This window comes from Martes martes (assembly GCF_963455335.1).
Source record: "Martes martes genome assembly, chromosome: 15".
Taxonomy (NCBI): domain Eukaryota; kingdom Metazoa; phylum Chordata; class Mammalia; order Carnivora; family Mustelidae; genus Martes; species Martes martes.
The window spans coordinates 4927104-4946963 of record NC_137903.1 but is presented as its reverse complement, the minus strand read 5'-3'; the positions used below and the strand labels follow the sequence as shown (position 1 = coordinate 4946963).

At 52.2% G+C, this 19860-nt stretch overlaps 1 protein-coding gene across 11 annotated transcripts in view; it reads left to right on the top strand.

Moving 5' to 3' along the window:
- The window catches only part of DCAF8 (DDB1 and CUL4 associated factor 8), a 42397-nt gene extending 22628 nt beyond the window's left edge, over nucleotides 1-19769 (top strand). For all 11 annotated transcript variants that reach the window (XM_080824530.1, XM_080824531.1, XM_080824525.1 and 8 more), the window contains 8 exons: nucleotides 2032-2142; nucleotides 9982-10054; nucleotides 10526-10583; nucleotides 11094-11201; nucleotides 12756-12886; nucleotides 16622-16741; nucleotides 17135-17251; nucleotides 17851-19769. In XM_080824530.1, the coding sequence (XP_080680656.1) occupies nucleotides 2032-2142; nucleotides 9982-10054; nucleotides 10526-10583; nucleotides 11094-11201; nucleotides 12756-12886; nucleotides 16622-16741; nucleotides 17135-17251; nucleotides 17851-17967 (835 nt within the window). In that variant the 3' untranslated portion in view covers nucleotides 17968-19769. The remainder of the gene's footprint in view (nucleotides 1-2031; nucleotides 2143-9981; nucleotides 10055-10525; nucleotides 10584-11093; nucleotides 11202-12755; nucleotides 12887-16621; nucleotides 16742-17134; nucleotides 17252-17850) is intronic.
- The last annotated feature ends 91 nt before the right edge of the window (nucleotides 19770-19860 follow it).

The window sequence follows — 19860 nt, the reverse complement described above, 5'->3', positions numbered from 1 at the left end:
TTTGTTTCCGATGAGTACATTGAGGCATTAGATCGAGCTCGTCAGGATTACAGGGTGGTGGAGCCCTGTTTCATAATCTGTCCCTTCAGTTTCTGCCTTCTGCTTCTGCTTCCACATGGTCAACCTTATGTTTGTCTGCCTCTCTCCTTCTGAAAATCCACATTGCTGAGAAGATGAGATGATCTTGTGAAGAGCAGTGGCATCTGCTTTTCCCCGACTTGAGACCTGATTCGAGCTGCCTCTCCTCTGTGCTAGTTTTGTTCCTTAAACTCAGTTTGGATATGTTTTCTACCTTGTGTTTTTGAGGGTTGTGTATGTGTGTGTTTTCCTTAATGACATTCATTTTAATGAGCTTCACGCACTGTTTCTTTTTTCAAGATTTTATTTATTATTTATTTGAGGGAATGCATGCGAGCACGTAATTTAGGTGGCAGGAGGGGCAGAGGGAGAGGGACAAGCAGGCTTGATACCAGGACACTAGGATCATGACCTGAGCTGAAGGCAGACGTTTAACTGACTGAGCCGCCCAGGCGCCCCCAGGTAGTGCTTCCGTGAAAAGCTGCAGAGATTTTAAAATCAAGTAAAATCTCTCCACTTTGCTTAGAGCAGTTCTAGACTGGGGGGACTTTGACCATGCAGAGAAGATGCTAAAATCATTTCTTTACAAAGAAACTCGTTGTCATGGTTATATTTCTTTCCGTTTCCATAACAACAGAATGCACAAAACCGTAGAATTAAAAACGAAAGCTAGAACCCAGCCCTTTCCTTCCCTGTCTTTCCTTTCCTGTAAATTCATTAATCTCTGTGATAGCATATTTGACTGGCTGGACACTTGGACTCAGGAAAAGTATTCATAGTGCCACCCTTAAGCTGGGACAGGTAGGGCTATTTAGCCAGAATCTTCTGGCTAAAACTGAAATTTTATAGGGTTTTACTCAGGACTCCAAAGACCTCCTAAGGATCGCCCTTTTTTTGTGGTACAACCAGAGGAGTAATTTCGAGATGATTTTCCAGTTTTAGAAATAGCTGCCTCCATGAGAATCTCTCCTCACCTGCTTCAGATAAAGGAAGAATGCTGCTTTCCTTTGGGCCGTCCTGTGCTAGGGCTGAGGCTTGTCATTTTTCCGTGTGCATTTTTAGAGCTGGGTTGGAAGTGACACTTCTGTGGAATCTGGGAAGTAGATTCTTTTCTTTCTTTTTTTTTTTTTTTAAAGATTTTATTTATTTGGGGGAGAGAGAAAGAAGGAGGGCACAGGGATATGGAGAAGCAGTCTTCCCACTGAGCAGGGAGCCCGACTCAGGGCTTGATCATGACCAGAGCCGAAGGCAGACACTTAACTGGTGCCCCCTAGGAGGTAGATTCTAACCTTAAGGTCTTTTCTGGCCACTGTTTTTATGATTCATCCTCCTCTTGCTCCCTGCTCCCAGATGGATTGGGAGGATGTATTTATATCGATGGGAAGATGTGGGTGGTATCGTCTGTTTAATGATAGCTTATCATCGTGTTGGACTCCGGCTAAACCGACACTACCTGAGAAGCAGTACTTTCATATACTTTAATTTACATGTCTTGAGGAACACCAGAAAATGACTTCACTACACGTTTGTTTTTCCTTCTCCAAGGTAGCATTTATTAAATATATGTGGAGGTGATTTTTGGTTTTTTCTTGTTCCAGTGTTCAAAACAAAACAGCTTTTTTCTTGCTTTCACAGTGAGAATCTGGTCTTTTTTTTTTTTTTTAAGATTTTGTTTATTTATTTGACAGAGAGACACAGCGAGAGAGGGAACACAAGCAGGGGGAGTGGGAGAGGGAGAAGCAGGCTTCCTGCCAAGCCGGGAGCCCATTGCGGGGCTCAATCCCAGGACCCTGGGATCATGACCTGAAGGCAGATGCTTAACGACTGAGCCACCCAGGTGCCCCAAGAATCTGGTCTTACTAGCTATGTCTGCGTTACTCTCTGTGCTCTCTATTGTCGTGACCATCTGGGTCTTTTAGAGAGTATAACTTTTACACTCTTCTACTCTTAAAGGAAACTGGTGGTGACAAAAGAAAAGGAGAAGAAAGTGGGGCTGTATACGATCTATGTGAATCCTGCCAATACCCACCAGTTTGCAGTGGGTGGACGAGATCAGTTTGTAAGGTGAGTCTGGCTCTTTTGTGTGAAGACTTAGAGACTGATGCATTGGGGACCACCAGATGTCCTTTGTGGCACATGTGAATGGGCTCGGAATCCATTAACCACCATCTTGAACTTTTTATCCTCTTCCAGAGAGCTTAAGCTTCTTCTGGGGCGTTCTGTTCCGTGATGTAACAGTAGGAATTCCTGAGGGATAGCTTACCATATTACAGAGATTGTCAAGTTTTTTTTTTTAAGATTTTATTTACTTGAGAAAGAGCACGCAAGAGAAAGCATGGGGCGGGTTTGGTGGGAGGGTGGGGCACAGATGGAGAAGCAGACTTCCTGCTGAGTAAGGAAACTGGTGGGGGGCTGCATCCCAGGACCCTGGGATCATGACCTGAGCCGAAGGCAGGTGCTCCAGGCATATGAGATTGCCATGTTTTAAAGAAGTTTGATGAATTGACCAAGGTCCCCACATAGCAGCTGTGACATAAATCTGGGTTTACTAGCAATTGATGTATTAGTAAATATTTTCCACCATTTTTCGTATATAAATTAACATGTACTAGAAATTTTGAAGGCTGGCTTCAGATACAGAAATGATGTGAGTGGGAGTACTCAGTGTGAGCTCTGGGTTTTTGACTCCCACTGTCATGAACCAGTTTTCTTTCTCCTTAGTGATATCTTTGTTACTGTGAATGTTTGTTGTAACACAGTCTGTTGAGGCATATCCTAAGGAAAAGAGTTCAGAGGTTCAATCCCCATGTGCATCACTTAGTTTCCTTCTGGCCCTTAGTCACAAACTGTATCCCCTCCCTACCCAGTTGGCCTGTTTGAGCTCTGTTTTTGTGGTTATACTATCCTGCTTTACTCAGGGATCATCAGTTTGAAAAGGAGGAGGGAGAGGATCGCTAGAAAAACGAATGATTTTTTGCTTTCTTGATTGGGGTGGGGGGTGAAAAGCATTATTTTCCTTTTAAAAAAAGAGCACTTTTTTTTTTTTCATAACTGCATTCTGAAATTAATTTCACTGGTACGTATCATGGGGATAGAGTAAGTTTTTAGAAATACATGAAAGATGACCTTCCCTTGTTCAAGAATCCTGCCACAAGAGAATTAGACAACTTTGTGCCTATTTCCTGTGTCCCTTGCTTTCCAAATTCTTATCCTTTATTCACCAGTAGTAAATACGTAGGAATAGTGTTTTTGGGTTTTTTTTAATAAGCTATTGATCAAAAAGGGTTGTAGTTGTCAGGTGCTGCCTCTTCCAAATAAAGCATTTACTGAAATTTCCCATTTGGATTTCCTGCTTAGAGCTTTGGATTGCTTGAAAAGTCTGTATCTATCTTTTTTTTTAAGATTCTATTTATTTATTTGACAGAGATCACAAGCAGGCAGAGAGGCAGACAGAGAGAGAGAGAGAGAGAGAGAAAGAGGAGGAAGCAGGCTCCCTGATAAGCAGAGAGCCCAGTGTGGGGCTGGATCCCAGGACCCTGGGATCATGACCTAAGCCGAAGGCAGAGGCTTTAACCCACTGAGCCACCCAGGCGCCCCGGATTTTCTGTCTGTTATCAGCTCAGTAGCCTCTGTCCCTTTGTACGTTGCAAATTTTTAACAGATGTAAGCTGTTCACTTGGCGTGTGTAGATTTGGAGGCACACTGACCCCGTGCACGTAGGTGGTCCTTCGAGCACCCCAGCTCTTCTCGGACATTAGGCTCGTACAGTTTCTCTGGCACCTCTTCAGTTCAGCCAGTTGAATGTTTTGGGATTTAGCCTTTCTTTCTTTCTTTTTTTTTTTTTTTTTAAGAATTTATTTATTTATTTGACAGACAGAGATCACAAGTAGGCAGAGAGGCAGGCAGAGTGGGGATGTGGGGGAAGCAGGCTCCCCACTGAACAGAGAGCCGGATGTGGGGGCTCAATCCCAGGACCCTAGGATCATGACCCAAGCCGAAGGCAGAGGCTTTAACCCCCTGAGCCACCCAGGTGCCCCGGATTTCCCCTTTCTGATTATTTCTTTGAAGGGCCCTAAAGAGCTCACCTTCCAGTACAAATCTGAAAATATTTTTGATGAATATTTTGTATCATGACGCCATTAGCTTTCATTCCTAGCCTGAAAGAAGTCCTTCAAGGGAATACAGAGAAATTGCTTACTCATCCTCAAGGCCTTTGCATCATGAATACTGAATTTTGGTTTAGTATTGTGAAGAAGCATTTAAAGGAAGCCTAGAGAGACCTGCTTTTTGGCCTATAGCCAGAAAAGTGGTGGGGGAAGAAAGGAAAAAGTAGGCAAATGGAGGTGGTGGAGGCGTGGATGCCTACTACTGGATCCTACTTAGGTTGGTTTACGAATTGACGGGAGTGAGGAAAAGGAGAAAGTATCAGATGAATGAATCCTGGTGTGTTGACATGTAAATTTATCGGTAAAGGATTTGGTATAGGTCCTGACTGATAAATACTCAATAAATAGTCCCTTTACTTTTCTGTTCTTAGGCCGATATCAGCAACACCGAGAGAGAACGCTAGATTAAGGGCAGGGACAGGTGGTGGGCGGGCTGGGGTTGGGGGGTGGGGAGAAGAGGTGAGGAGGGAAGAGAGAGGCTTAAGGTAACAAGCTAATGGATACGTGAAGGCCTTTGGAGATGCCATAAGGGTGTTGAGACCGTGCTGAAACCACGCTGTATTTGAAGGGCATGGGAAGAATCAATGTTGTGAAGATGTCACTTTTTCTCAACTTGATCTGTTGATTCAGTGCAATTCCTGTAAAAATCCCAGCAAGTTATTTTGTGGATGGTGATAAACTGATTTTAGAGTTTATATAGAGAGGCAAGAGATCCGTAATAGCCAACACAGTATGGAAGGGGAAGAACAGAGTTGGAGGACTGATACCCCCCAGCTTCAAGACTTCCTGTAAAGTTGCAGTCACGGAGACAGTGCAGTATTGGCAGAAGAATAGACGAGTAGATCAGCGGAACAGCATAGAGAGCCCTACATTGACTCACGTAAATGTAGTCGACGGATCTTTGACAAAGGAGCACAGGCAGTACAGTGGGGCCGAGAGGATCTCCTCAGCAAGCGGTGCTAGAGCAGCTGGGCATCCGCATGTGAAAAATGGAATCTAGACAGACCCTACACCTTTCACAAAACCTGACTCAGATGGATCACAGACCTAAAAGTAAGACCCCAACCTGTAAAACTTCTAGATCACATAGGAGAAAACCTGGATGACCTTTGGTATGGTGATGGCTTTTATTTTTGATTTAATAAATTGTTATTTTCCGGAAGGTACAGTCGCGGGCTCTGTTCATGCATCTTCACTGGCAGCTCGGGCACCTCCCCCCTCGGCGCTGCTGGCGGAAGCTCCTTGAGCTCTGTGCTCTGTGCTTTGAGACCGATTCAGTAAGGATTTTGCTGAGGAGCTCCTGCAAGGCTGCCCTGGCCAGAGGAAGTCGCCTCCTCAGTCTCTCAGAGACAACAGCTGGAGTGACAAGCTTATAACTCTATAACTCTATAACTTCCTTATAGAGTTAGTCACTTGTTGCTTTGTCACACAAGACCAGGTTACTGAGCTTGTCCCAGACTTTGCTTCTGGACCACTTCTTTTTGGCCTTGCCCTCAGATTTGTTCACTGGGCCTTTGTCTTTTTTGGTCGGCTTTCTGGCATCTTCCTTCTTGTCGTCCTTGGGAGGCGTTGGGAGGCTTGGAGAGCAACAGCCACACCTGAAGCCTTGCTGAGATGTCGGACAAAAAGTGGTGATGCCTTTTTAGATACGATTCCCGCAACGTGATTTGTGAAATAGTTGATAAGGTACACTTCATTAAAATGAAAAACTTCTTTGTGCAAGAGAATTCGAAGACAAATCACAGGTTGGGATTAAATATTTGCAAAAGGCATATCTAGATAAGCCTGTTAACCTAAAATGCACTAAGAGCTCTTAAAACTCGACAGCCCAATTAAAAAATGGGTCCAAGACCTTAACATAGACACCTCGCTGAAGAAGGTATATAGATCGCAAATAAATATGTAAAAGGATGTTCCATGTTCCTGGGTCATTAGGAAAATGCATACTAAATGACGAGATCCTGCTCCCGAACACTGACACCACCAGATGCTGGCAGGGATGCGGAGCCACAGGAACTCTCATTTATTGCTGGTGGGAGTGCAAGATGGTACGGCCACCCTGGAAGCCAGTTGGTGGTTTCACACAAAACTAAACATGCTATTCCTGCACGATCCAGCAGCCGTGCTCCTTGGTGTTTACCCAGTGGAGCTGAGAAGTACGTGCACTGAGACACCTGTACACAGGATGTGTGGAGCAGCTTTCTTCGTTGTTGGCAAAACTTGGAAACAACTATGGTGTCCCTGAGTCGGTGAATGGATAAACTGGTACATCCAGATGCTGGACCAGTGTTCGGTGCTATAGAAGAAGTGAGCCGTCAAGACATGAAGACACAGAGGACCATGAAGTGCATATTACTAACTTTAAAACATGCCAATCTGAAAAGGCTGTATACTATATGATTCCAATCATATGACATTCAGGAAAAGGCAAAAAACTATGGACATGATAAAAATGCTAGTGGTTTTCAGGGGTGGGGGTGGGGAAGAGAGGACCAGGCAGAGCACAGAGGATTTTCAGGGCAGTGAAAATGCTCCATATGGTATCATAACGATGGATCTATGTCATACATTTGTCTAAACCTGTAGAAAATACGTCAGGAGCAAATGCCCAGGTGGCCGCAGTGTGTCGGTGTAGGTTCATCCTTGGTAAAAGCAAACAAAAACCATTCTGGTGAGTGATGTTGATAGTGTTGAAGTGGTGTGTGTGCGGGCAGAGAGTGAGGGAAACCCCTGCCACCCCTGGATAGTATTGTAAACCTAAAACTGCTCGAAAAAATAAAGTCTTTGACATTTAAAAAATATATATTTTTTAAATATCAAGGTCCTGTTCTATGCTTAGAAAATAGGGGGAAAATTTGTATTCATCTTTTTATCCACACCATCTAGCACAGGAGCTGGCAAACTCTACTGCCTGTTTTGTTTTGTTTTCTTTTTAGTTTTGAGAGAGAGCAAGCAGGAGCTGGGGGAGGGGTCGGGGGAGAGGGACAGGCTGACTCCCGGCCGAGTGGGGAGCCTGACGCTGGGCTTCATCCCAGGACCCTGAGATTGTGACCTGAGCCAAAGTCAGGTGCTTAACTGAGCCATGCATATGCCCCTATACTGCCTGTTTTTTATAAGTAAAGTTTTATTGGAACACAACCATGGCCATTTATTTACATATTATCCAAGGCTGCTTTCATGCTACAGTGGCAGAGTTTGGTAGTTGTGACAGGGACCAGATGGCCTGCCAGCTTAAAACATTTCCTGTCTTACCATTTCAGATCAAGTTTGCCAACCCCCAGTCTAGCGTCCTATCTAGAGTATAGTAGGTTCTTCTTAAATAGTTAGGGAAGAGAGGGGAAGGAAGGTAAGGGTTTGCTCAGAAAGGAAGAGCGGAGAGTCTTCCGTACCGAGGAACACCGAATGGGCCATACACCAAAATATTGAATACTTAAATATGTTTTACTAATTTGCTGACTTAGAGAGTTATGGTGACTTAGTGATATTTAAGGGCTGTTGATTAGGCTTTGTTTAGAGGGGAAACATCAGATGATCAGCTGCTGTGTTTGCTGAGGAGGAGTACTTGGCAGTAGCAGTCTCCTGTTTGTCTTTTCTTTTTTCGGGGTTCACTTAGCAAACATTTCCGGACAATATTCTTAATGCAGGAAGTTAAGCAGAAAGTTGTGGGGAACACAGACATGTATTGATTCGTTCCTCCATTCCTCCCGTGCTTACTGAGCACCCTAGTGCTAGCCCACAGTTAAATAGACAGACCTCGCCTTTTTTTTTTTTTTAAAGATTTTATTTATTTATTTGACAGAGATCACAAGTAGGCAGAGAGGCAGGCAGAGGGAGAGGGGAGGAGGAAGCAGGCTCCCCGCCGAGCAGAGAGCCCGATGTGGGGCTCGATCCCAGGACCCTGGGATCATGACCTGAGCTGAAGGCAGAGGCTTTAACCCACTGAGCCACCCAGGTGCCCCAGACCTCGCCTTTGAGGAACATTCTGGAGGAACAAGTATATTAAAGATAAAAATTGTTAAGTAAATGCCCAGGATTACTCCACTGCTAAGCAGCAGAGTCAGTGTTTGACCTCAGACTCCTTAAATGCGGGGGAAACCACTTCTCCATGCTGTTCTTTCTCACAGAGGAAATCCTCAAATCGAACGAGACATGAGGATCGCGGGTAGAGGTAGGACACAGGCTGTGACACGTGACACAGTGTGTTCGAGGAAGCCTTGCTCTTTTCTGCTTGTTCTCGTATAATGTACAAGTTCTTGGAGAAGAGGTGGAGAGTCCTAAGAGATGGAACTTGGACTTTATTTAGGAGAAAAATACAGACTCACTGGAGAGATTTTAAGCGGGGAATTTGCGTAAAATGTTGCGTTTAGGATAATTTTGGCAACAGCATGAGCAAGGAAGTCAGTCAGAAGGATACTACAAATAATCTAGGCCAAAGCTCCCTCGACGTCATGCTTCCCCTATAGAGTCAGAGGAGAACTTCAGACCAAAGCTCCGGGGAGCGTCAGCGTTGAAGAGAGAAAGACGGAGAAGCTCGTGAACGCCAGGAAGGGGTGGCTGGCCACCGGCCGAATGGTGTCAAGAGGAGAGGGACAGGCCCAGAGAGTGGCCTGTGGGTGGAGGCTGTCGGGCCACCGGTGACTCGAGCCAGGGAGGCCTCACCAGCGGGCTGAGGGCCCAGGCTAGATCGGAATGGCTTGAGAAGGGAACGGGAAACGACTCGACAGCCCTGAACGCAGGTTGCTTTTTTCAGTAGTTTGACTATGAGAGGGAAGGACAGAAAAAGCAATAGTGGAAAGTCAGGAGAGGGAGGGAGGGTGTTTAGGAAATGGGCAGACCGGCACGAGGAAGAGGTCGAGGACTGGACTTGGCGAAGCCGGTCCTCGGAGGGGGAAGAGCACAGCTGGGGAGAGGCGCGCTGAGGTGGGAGGAAATACACCGGCGGCGGCTTGTTCCTCCCGTGTGTCCAGCACCTGACAGGGTACCTGGCTGATGACATCTGTCCTAGGTGTTGGAATGAAGGCTCATTGATGAGGAGTGGTGACAGTGGTTGGATGGGAATGAAGGCAGGAAAGAAGAGGAGAGGAGTCTTGGGGAGATCCTGGGCGGGGCGGGGGGTTTAATCGTCGCTGTGAGGAGCGAGAGGACGAACGGGCCAAGTTAGAGGCCGGGACAGGCTGGAAGACCCACGGACTTCTAGAAGCCTGGCCTCTGTAGCAGTAAAGGCTATTGGGGAATTTTCAGTGGAAATAAACGGTGAGCGATTAAAAGCTGAGAGGAGAGAGAAGCCGCTCGGGTTCGTGTGATGTCGGGTTCCCGCGCGAACTGGGGAGTGTCTGGACGAGAGTCAGGATTCGGAAAGGGCTGGGAGAGGAGGGCCTGCGGGCAAGGCTGGGAGCCGGGATCCCGGTGGCGGTGGCGTCCTTTACCCGTCCTGACATCCAGCTCCCGGCTCCTCCTGCCCTGCTTTGCAGTTCTCCAAGGGATCAGTTTGTAAGTTTTGTTTTTTTTTTTTTTAAATTTTTTATTTTTTATTTGACAGAGAAAGTGAGAGAGCACAAGCAGGGGGAATAGGAGAGGGACAAACAGGCTCCCCGCTGAGCAGGGAGCCAGATGTGGGACTTGATCCCAGGATCCTGCGATCAAGACCTGAGCTGGAGGCAGAGGCTTAATGGCTGAGCCACCCAGGCGCCCCGGGCATTCGTTAAATTTTAACATTTTATTGTTTCTCCCCTTACAGGATTTACGACCAGCGAAAAATCGATGAGAACGAGAACAATGGAGTGCTCAAGAAATTCTGTCCTCATCACCTGGTAAGATTCATGAGGGGCCAGTGGTTCCCAGCTTTCCTAACTCAAGCCCAGGGCTGCCCCCAGCATCGTTGGCACGGTGGGAGTTGCTTGGACTTTTCGAGTCCGTTCCCTGGATTTGAGTCCTGGCTCTGCCACTTACCAGCTTTGCGATCTTGGGCAGTCACTTTACCTCTGTTAGCCTAGGTTTTCTTGGTCTCAGAGTGTAGAGGTAAAGGTCATCGCCTTGCCCCGTGATGGTAAGGCGGGAGGACAGAGTGTGTCTGTCACATGGCTCGCACACAGAAAACCACCAGCAGGAAGCCCTCTCCCCTGAGCTGGCCACATTTCACTCGTACTCCTGCCTCTGCCTCTCTCTCTCTCTCACTCTCTGGGAGAAGATAGAGGGGAGTTTGAAGGAAAACCTGTCTCCTGAAGGTGGTGTAACGAGTGGCGGGGGGTGGGGCATCAGTCAGTATCTGCTCCTTATTGCAGGTGAACAGTGAGTCCAAAGCAAACATCACCTGTCTTGTGTACAGCCACGACGGCACAGGTACGTGAGCAGGGCCCAGCTCCTAGGCTGGCACGCCCCCTCTGTCTAGGGAGCTGCGGAGCCCGCGGGGCGTGCGCCCTCCAGCGCTCACCGCTGTGCTCTGGCTCCCCCGGAGCCGCCGGGGCCTGGCTGCCAGTGCCCGGCGCGCAGTGGGAGGCTGCCGCAGGCGAGCCTCGAGGGGCCGGCGCCACCCGCAGAATGCCGCAGATGAGGCTCGCAGTGCCCGTCCCGAAGCCCAGGCTCTTTCCTGAGCAAGTGCTTATGCCTGTGGCTCATTCTTGCCTTAACGGGTGTGATGTTCCTGAGCATCCTGCCGCCCCTGGGCCGGCAGTGTGTCCTCGGGCTGCCCTGGACGCCTGACCTGCCTGCCGCTCCAGCGGAGTGAGATGGGTGCTCTGGCGGGGTGTTAGGAGGGGGCGCTCCTGGCGAGAAGCTGCACCCCAGCCCCCACTCCTGGTCCCAGCTCTGTTTCAGCCTTTGCCTTCACTGCTGTGTGCTTGTTCTTGGCAGAGCTCCTGGCCAGCTACAATGACGAAGACATTTACCTCTTCAACTCCGCTCACAGCGACGGGGCCCAGTATGTGAAGAGATACAAGGGCCACAGGAATAACGCGACAGGTGAGCTCGTCCTCCTAGCGGCCGGCGCTTGGCCGAGGGACTGCAGTGTGTCGTTCAGGCTGCACAGACAGGACGGGGCTGCGTGTCAGGGCCGTGAGAGAGTGTCCCTCATCGGGCCGGCGCTTCCGTGGGCGTGCTGTGCTCAAGCACAGAGGGCCGGAAACCTCTCTCACTGCAGGGGTGGAGCCTCATTCAGGCATAGGAAGACGTGAGTGAACGCGTTTTTCTCAAGATCTCAGGTAACGGGGCGCCTGGGTGGCTCAGTGAGTTAAGCCTCTGCCTTCAGCTCAGGTCACGATCTCAGGGTCCTGGGATCGAGCCCCGCATCATGCTCTCTGCTCAGCAAGGAGCCTGCTTCCCCCCTCTCTCTCTCTGCCTGCCTCGATGGCTACTTGTGATCTCTGTCAAATAAATAAATAAATAAAATCTTAAAAAAATAAAAATAAAAAAGATCTCAGGTAACTTCAGGCTTAACAGGCTGTTAGGGAGTCTGGGAGAGCCCTCCTCAGTCTGGGGCACTGAATTACCTGAAACCAGGGGGTCGGGAGGAGTGAGGAGCTTCTGGCTCTAGGGCGGAGGGGGCAACAAGTCTTCAGAACGAGGCAGGGGCAGAGGCCTGGTGCCAGGGCCTCGTCCGCAGGCTGCGGCGAAGAGGGGCCGTCTGTGTTGTGTTTGTGGTCCCTGAGCTCGGCGGTGCCACGGAGTCACCTGCCAGTCTTTTAAGGCCTGGCTTCTGTCCCCAGACATTCTGGTTTAATTGGGATGGGGTGCAGCTTGATAGGGTTTTTTTTAAAAGCTCCCTGTGTGCCGCCAGCATACGGAAGAGCTGGGGTGGCCACTGCTCCTTGTCCTCACCGCCCCTAACAGGTACCTGTTGTAAGTTTGACTTGGGGAGAGCAGTGACTTGTCCTTTTTCTTCAGAGCTGGTGAGGCGAGTGGGGAACCAGTGCTTGGAATGTAGTCCGCGGGCAGAGAGAAGCCAGGTGCAGTGCCGTGACCGCCATGGCGCCACACGGGTGCTGGGACGCGCGGTTTCTCTTAGTCATTTCAGGGGCTGGAGCCGTGTCCTTGAGAGTCTCGGTAGCAGGCACAGTTCCGTGCCTCTGACGGGCAGCGGCGGCCTAGCCCGCCCTCATTCTCAGGCCTGCTGGCGGCCCAGGAAGCCCTGACAGACCCAGGGTGATCCTCGGGCATAGGACAGGGCTGCCTGGGCGTGGGCAGAGCTGGGGTGACTCAGCCTGGGACAAGAAAAGCGTTAGTGAGGCCAGAGGTGCTCCACTGGGCGGAGATCACGGGGACCAAGGCTGCTGCTGAGGGACTGCAGCCCCTCAGCCCCGTGGAGCCCTGCGGGGCAACAGAAATCGTTTCTGGGACTGGCGTGATTTTTGGCCTCTAATATACACGCAGTCCCTTGGTTTGTTCTGTGAAAATGAAAGGACTTCTTTGGCTCTTAGCTGACTTAGAGTTTGTGAATAACTCAAGTCCCTATGAGGTAAATATATACAGGCCTGATGCCAACTCTCCAGTGGTTTCTTCCCTCCTTTATCATTTCAGTAAAAGGCGTCAATTTCTATGGCCCCAAGAGTGAGTTTGTGGTGAGCGGCAGTGACTGCGGGCACATCTTCCTCTGGGAGAAGTCATCGTGCCAGATCGTCCAGTTCATGGAGGGGGACAAGGGAGGCGTGGTGAGTATGCCGCGCTGGGCTGCCTGGCTCCCTGCTCTCCCGCCCGGAAGGTAGGTCCCAGCAGGCCCGCGGCGCTCTGGCACCGTGACGCCGCGACACCGCGGCTCGGGTCCAGCCGGTCCAGTGACGGCAGGGGAGTCCGGTGCTGCCGAGGTTTTGGTGGGATCTTGTCTCCCATTTTCTGTCTTCTGCCAGTCTAAGGCATGGTTTATTGAGGAGAGAAAGGGATCTTGGGAGAGAACCTCTGGCCTGAATGCGGGATCTCGAGGCAGACACCTTTTCTAAAAGAAAAGCGCTGGAGCTCGGGGTGCACCATCCTGCGCTGAGCCAGACACGTCTGCGTGGCGCGTGCCTCTTCCCCGAAGGGGCGCGAAATAGTGATCTTGACTAGATCCTGGGTCAACGGATATAAGCTAGAAGGACCTGATAGGGACAGAGCAAGCACGGCAAAAAAAATTTTTTTAATTTTTAGAATTTTTATTTACTTTTTTTTTTTAAAAGATTTTATTTATTTGACAGACGGAGATCACAAGTAGGCAGAGAGGCAGGCAGAGAGAGAGGAGGAAGCAGGCTCCCTGCTGAGCAGAGAGCCCGATGCGGGGCTCGATCCCAGGACCCTGAGATCAGGACCTGAGCCGAAGGCAGAGGCTTTAACCCACTGAGCCATCCAGGCGCCCCTATTTATTTACTTTTAAATAATGACTGAGCAGCCTGCTCTGCCTGTCCTTTGACTTGCAGGCCGCCTTCCCAGAGGCGGGCCAGAAAAGCAGCTCGGAGACCCTAAGTAGGGGAGTGAAGCGTGGTCAGCTTCTGTGGTGCATCTAGCTAACCATATATTTCTTTTTGACACCCAGAGTTAGGAAGGGGGTCGAGTGGCTTCCTAGCGTAAGGTTCTCGGACGGCAGAACAGAGGCGGTGCGGCAGACCGCTTCATGCCGATCGCCGTAGGCAGGCTGGTGGAGAGCCTCTGGGGAGCGGCCGAGCTGGCTCGGCTTCTCTCCCGCTTCGTTCCTTCTGCGCTCCGTGGGGTTGCAGAGAGCCCAGCCGTCTCTCCGTAGGCTCATCCCGAGAGCGCAGTAGAATTCAGAACGGTTCGTTGCTGTCGCGCTCCTTTTCCTTGTGTATTTCTTGCCCTGGTGTGTAATCATGTCAGGTGGTTTTCTGGTTTTGTCTAAATTTTGGGGACCTGGGGCCAGGACAGATCCAAGGCTTCCGGAGCCTGCACATACGTGGAGAGGGGTCCTGAGCTGGAAGGTGTGTCTCACGGTCGCCTGCTTCATGTCCTGCTCTCCCCTAGGTCCTCTTCTGTCATCTGCAGTGGCCACGCTAAAACACCGGCGTCCTCATGAGAGTTCTACAGTAGGCGTGTAGGCAGAAGGAAGTCACGAGGGGCCAGTGAATCCTTTCTAGATCCTAAACTGTCTTGCGTTCCGTTCCAGAGAGACGGAGGGCTGCGTGCCCTCCCGCAGGCCGGCCCTTGTCCGTTCCCCCAGCCCACTCCGCAGGCCGCCTTGCTCTCACCTCAGCCAGGCCCGGGGTTTGGTGAGGCATCCAGGTGCTCAGGTGGGGAGGGCACCTGCTTGGGATGGGTGGGCCCCAGGCCTGGATTGAGTGGTCCCGAGAGTGAGAGACAGAGAGACTGCGCCCCGAAACAAGGTTCCCAGCTGGGGCGCTTGATGGTCTCTGTGCCCTTGCTTGGCCCCTCGGTTCTTTGGGCCTGACTTCCTGCGGTGGGTCACCAGGCACCAGCCTCCGAAGCAGGCAGAGAGCAACTCATCGTGATGTAGAATTTTCGAACCAGAAGGGGTCTTAGACATTCTTGTCTGCCTTGCCCGGGTTTTTTAAGTCTGCTTGTGGCTCAAACTCTAGTCCTTTCTTTGTTCCGATTCAGGGACGGATGGGGGGAGGATGGTGGAGGACAGTCCTTAGTCTCCCAAAGCACTTCGCTGCCCCTTCCCATCCCTGCGTCGTGCAGTCCGGTCCTCTTAAGGCTGGAGCTCTTCGCTCTGCTCGGGCGTGTTCCTGACAGGGTAAGTCCTGGCGCTCAGACAGGCCTGGTCCGGAAGCTCTCTGCCAGCGCCCCCGGCAGGCTCCAGCCAAGGTACCGTGTGTTCCTTGCACCCCTCTCGCCCTTGGCTCTGCCCTCGGTCTTGCCCTCAGTCTTAAGTCCCAAGGAATTTCTCCTCTGTGCGTTCTGATTTTACTGACCTGCTCCAGCAGGGGTTAGGTCGGAATGGAGCGGAGCAGAGGCTTATCGGGAGGTGGGTGGAGGAGCCCCGGTTGGCGTGCGCGAGTGGTCACGTATCTTTTGATCATATTCTCAGGCGGTGGCGCCCTGTCTAGTGCCTCCTCACGCTGCACAGGCTGGAAGCTCTTCCCCACTGCCTAAGAGAGCCCCCATACAAACTGGGGATCCCCATGGGAATGAGAGAAGGAGAGGAGAAGTGGGGTTTCTGCTTTATTCTTAGGCTCAGGCTTTAGCTTCGGTTTTTTTCTGGAGCATTTTTATTTACTTGTCAAATGGAAGAACGAAGAAGGGTGGAAGTCTGGGTCAGTTTTATTTCCGACACTGGCTCCCGTTTCCCCTCAGCTGCTCCCCCCGCGTGTGCAGGCCAGGCAGAGGAGGCCCGTCCAGAGAGAAGTGAAAGATAAAGGAGGCTCTTTGCCAGGGGTTGTTTTCTTGGCCTACAGGGCAGCTGCAGGGCGGGATGGGATGGGATGGGATGGGGGGCGGGTGAGGAGCGGCTGGGACCACACCCTCTTCCTTCTGGGGCCTTTCCTATCTATCCCTCATCTGACTCAAAGCCCGAAAATGCTTTGGCAGCTCGACCTGGGACCAGCTCTACCAGTGGCCCTGGGAGCTGCCTGCCCTGCCCTGCCCCACCCCGCCCCACCCTGCCCTGCCGTTTGGAAGGTGATGTTTCCAAGTCAGACAGCAGGGGGCATGGGTGCCTCTAGACCGAAGGAGGCTGCCTGAGCCAGAAGCCAGCCTATCTGCGGGAGAACATCTCCCCTGCTTCGTGATGGTACCCAGGGGTGGCTGATGCGGACACCATGGGTGTAGGAAGCTCTCCTGCACTGTGCCACGCTTGAGCTGAGCCTGTTGGGCTTTTGGGGCGGACAGCAGGGTGCTGAGCCCGGAGTGCGCAAGGTTCTCAAGCATACCTGAGCCTCTCCTACCTCCTCGCTCCCGCAGGCTGCCTCTTCGCAGCCTGTGCCTCCTCCAGTTCGAGTCAGCAGCACCAAGTGAATGTAATCGTCCTTGGACTCTCTTCAGGGCATTCAGCGGCAGCTGTGGCTTTCTTCATTTTTAAAAATTTATTTGCCATTTCGTGAAAGCCTCTGAGAGGTTCCCCCCGCCTCACCCCCCGCCCCCCACCCTTGGGCAAGTCTGAGCTGTGGAATCCGGAGTGGATGAGGTCATCTGGACCTCACTGCCTTTTTGTGAAGCCAGCAGTGAGCTTGGCCAGTCACCCGCCCACCCCTGGGGCTGTGTCTAGGGTGAGGCCACCCCTGCCTCTACTTAGGGAATGAGAGAGAGGCCTGGTCTTATACCCGGTCTGTGTCCAGTGTTTCCTCCACCCCCAGGGCCCTGGGCCCACGCTCCTGACGGTCGGGCCTGCCTTCCCGGCTCTGCCTCAGCTCTGGTTGAGGAATATGTTTGGCTCAAGGTGAGTAGTGGTTCTGAAGCCCGTTCCCATCCAGCCTGAGCCTGTGCTTTCCTTTCCTGACCAGGTGAACTGTCTCGAGCCCCACCCTCACCTGCCTGTGCTGGCAACCAGTGGCCTTGACCACGATGTCAAGATCTGGGCACCCACAGCTGAAACTTCCACCGAGCTGACAGGGCTGAAGGACGTGAGTAGCTGACCGTGGATGTGCCCGGTCCGCGCTGCGTCCTGGCGGGTGTGGGGCGGGCAGCCGGCTGCCCGCTCTTCAGAGGCACTGCCGGGCCGAGATTGGCGCTCGGGGAGTGGTCCCAGCGCGGGGTTCCAGGGCCGCTGCGGAGCGCCTGTCGTGCCGGTGGGCCGGGGGTCGGCGTCCGGAGGAAGAATCATTCTAGTTAAGGGCTTCCCAGCCTCCCGGGTGGGTGAGCCCGGTGCATCCTTTCCCGACGACGTGGTCTCGCTCCCCTGCGGCGGCCCGGTTGGTCAGGGAGGTTTTCCCGGGGGTGGAGGGCCAGCCCTCTCTGCCCCGGCCCAGGGCTCCCATTCACGGCCGCCCCGCCCCCGCCCCCCTGTTGGGTTCCAGGTGATAAAGAAGAACAAGCGGGAGCGCGACGAGGACAGCTTGCACCACACCGACCTGTTTGACAGCCACATGCTCTGGTTCCTCATGCACCACCTGAGACAGAGACGCCACCACCGGGTAAGCGGCTGCGGGAGACGCGCTCCAAGGGCAGTGACTCTCTCCAGGGTAAAACGGTTCAGGGCACACTTCCTCGCTACTTTAAAAAGAGGTCGGGTGGTTGGGTTGGGTGTCCGCTCTGTGGTCGTCCGGCCCCACCAGAGCCCTGCTGTGGCCTTGGCAGAAGCGTTGGTGTCTGCTTTCTGTTCGCCGTCGCCACGCAGAGAGTGCTGTCCCCGTGAGGGCAAGGCAGGAGCGTGCTGAAGGACTTGAGAAGAATAAGTGTCGGGGTGACCTTCTTTTCATCCTTATGCCAGGGGAGGCCTAAGGCAGGGGTTAGCAGACTCTGGCAGTTGGCATGCTGCCTGTTTTTTGCAATAAAGTTTTATTGGAACACAACCATCCCATTCATTCCTGTTGTCTGCGGCCGCTTCCGTGCCGCAACAGCAGCGCCGCCGCGTAGTCGCGGCGGGCTTGTGGCCCGTGACTGGTAGTTCTTATCTGCCCTTGAAGAAAAATTCTGCTGACCCCTGGCCTGGAGCGTCTGGAAGAGAGTTAAGACCTAACAGGCTTGTCCTCGCTCCAGGGCAGTTACTAACAGAGCCTTTCCCTTTGTACAGCGCTGGCGAGAGCCCGGGGTTGGGGCCCCAGACGCCGACTCTGAGGAGTCTCCCAGCTCCTCAGACACATCGGACGAGGACGAGGGCCCCGACCGGGTGCAGTGCATGCCGTCCTGAGGCCTCGTCGCCAGGAGGGGCGGGCTGGGGCTGCTGGCCCGATCCTGCCTGGACAGCCCTTTCCTGTGCCAGGCCCTTCCATTCAGCAGACACGCACTTTGGACTTTTTGCTTTAGATAAAAAAGAAAGACATCCCAGGAGAAAGACCAGAGGGGGAGCGAACCCGCGGAGTAGCTAAGAGTGGGAGCCACGCCCCAGATGGGCTCCGTGGAGAGGTGCACAGGGCTCAGCAGAAATGGCCTCTCCCCAAAGCCTTGTTTTTTGGGAGTGGGGAGCCTATTTTGTTAACTGGTTTGGGGTAGGGAATGGGGTTTCCTTTTCTTTAATCTCCCTTGTTTCTTGGGTGGGGGGGTGGGGATAACTGGCTGTTCAGTACCCATGGGCCAGAGTGGGGGTGGTAGGAGTGCCACTCTCTCTTTGGTTTAGGTTTTTGGCCTTTTTCTTCTTTATTTTTTAAAAGTCTGTGACAGTTGCATTTTTTTCCCCCCCGAACAACCCCAACCCAGGATCTTGTTTTTTCTGGGGAGTCCTTAGAGCCCCTAACCACCCCACACTCTTCACTTTCCTTCCCACCCGTGCACCCTCTGTACTTCCCACAGTGTTTCACACTTGATGATGTGTTGTTCACGCTCTGCTCTTAATCCCGTCACCCCTAAGGAGGTCTGGTGAGGGGGGCTGGGGGGAGCGGGAGGAGGGGCGGAAGTGGAGGAAGGATAGAAGGACGTGTTACCTCTTCTGTTACTTTTAAAACAAAGTTGTTTGGTGGCAGCAGTTTCTTTGCCCTGTCACTGTTAGAGGCCTAATTTTATATCTATAAATATATTAAAAAGCAAGTCAAACTTGGATGTATCACGTTAAAATTATTGTCAGTTTAAATACCTACATATTCTGACCGCAATAAAGGGACTGAAAGGAGCGCGCGGAAGTAACGATGTCGCGGTCGCGCTGGGGTCAGCCCACCCTGTGTGCGTGGCCAGTGGAGATCGGGGCGAACCCCTTAGGTTCTTGGAGGCTCCGGAATGGAAGGACCCTCCATTCGGCCCTTCCTTGCCTCCTGCCACGGTTTTGGGGTTGGGAAAACAGGAAATTCCTTTCAGTTCTTTGCCTCCGCTCGCCTACCTCTCCTACTGTCCTGTGGGGTCCCCAGGACGGCTCTCCCGACCAGAGGCTGGCCCGTCTTTATAAAACTTGACTGAACTCGGACTTTGGAAAGGGCGCCGCCGCTGCGGACTGTCCTACCGTATGTGACAGAGGACGCATTCACACTAGCGTCAGCGGCTTTGTTCTTTAAGCCGCCCACCTCCCCCCAGCAGCTCCTTTCCTAGGGGAAGAGCGTAGTCGCCAGAGCCCTCCTGGGCTGGCCTTTACAGCCTGCCCACCTCCTGAGACCTCGCGGCCGAGGGACACGTTGAGGGTGCAGGCGGCTGGGGCTCGGACACGTGTCACGTCGCCGGTCACGGCTGTGGAAGTCGGAGTTGCGTCCCGCCTGTTGCTTGTGCTGCTCTCTCTCTGCGCCGCATCCCGGAGCTCTGCACCCCGGGGCGGTGCGCTTCTACCGGAACCGGCCGGGAAGGAAGGGAACAGCTAAAGGATGGAATTCCCAGACCCTCCTTCCTCCTGGCCCTTTTCTTAGCAACCGTCAGACCAGATGTGAGCGGCTGCACTTCCGCCCTGAGGTAGGCGACGTGTGGCCACAGTGGTCTGCGTTCCCACGGCTGCTGGGATGATGGAGTGGCCTGAAAACCGTGCACTCTGGAATTTGTTGTGTATTTTCTCTCAGTAAAGCTTTTTTTTTTTCTTTCTGACCGCTGTTGTGTGTGTGATGCGTGGCCCGTTCGTTCACGATGGGCTAGTTTTGTTGCGTCCAGTGTAGGTGCCTGGCCCTGTCCTTAC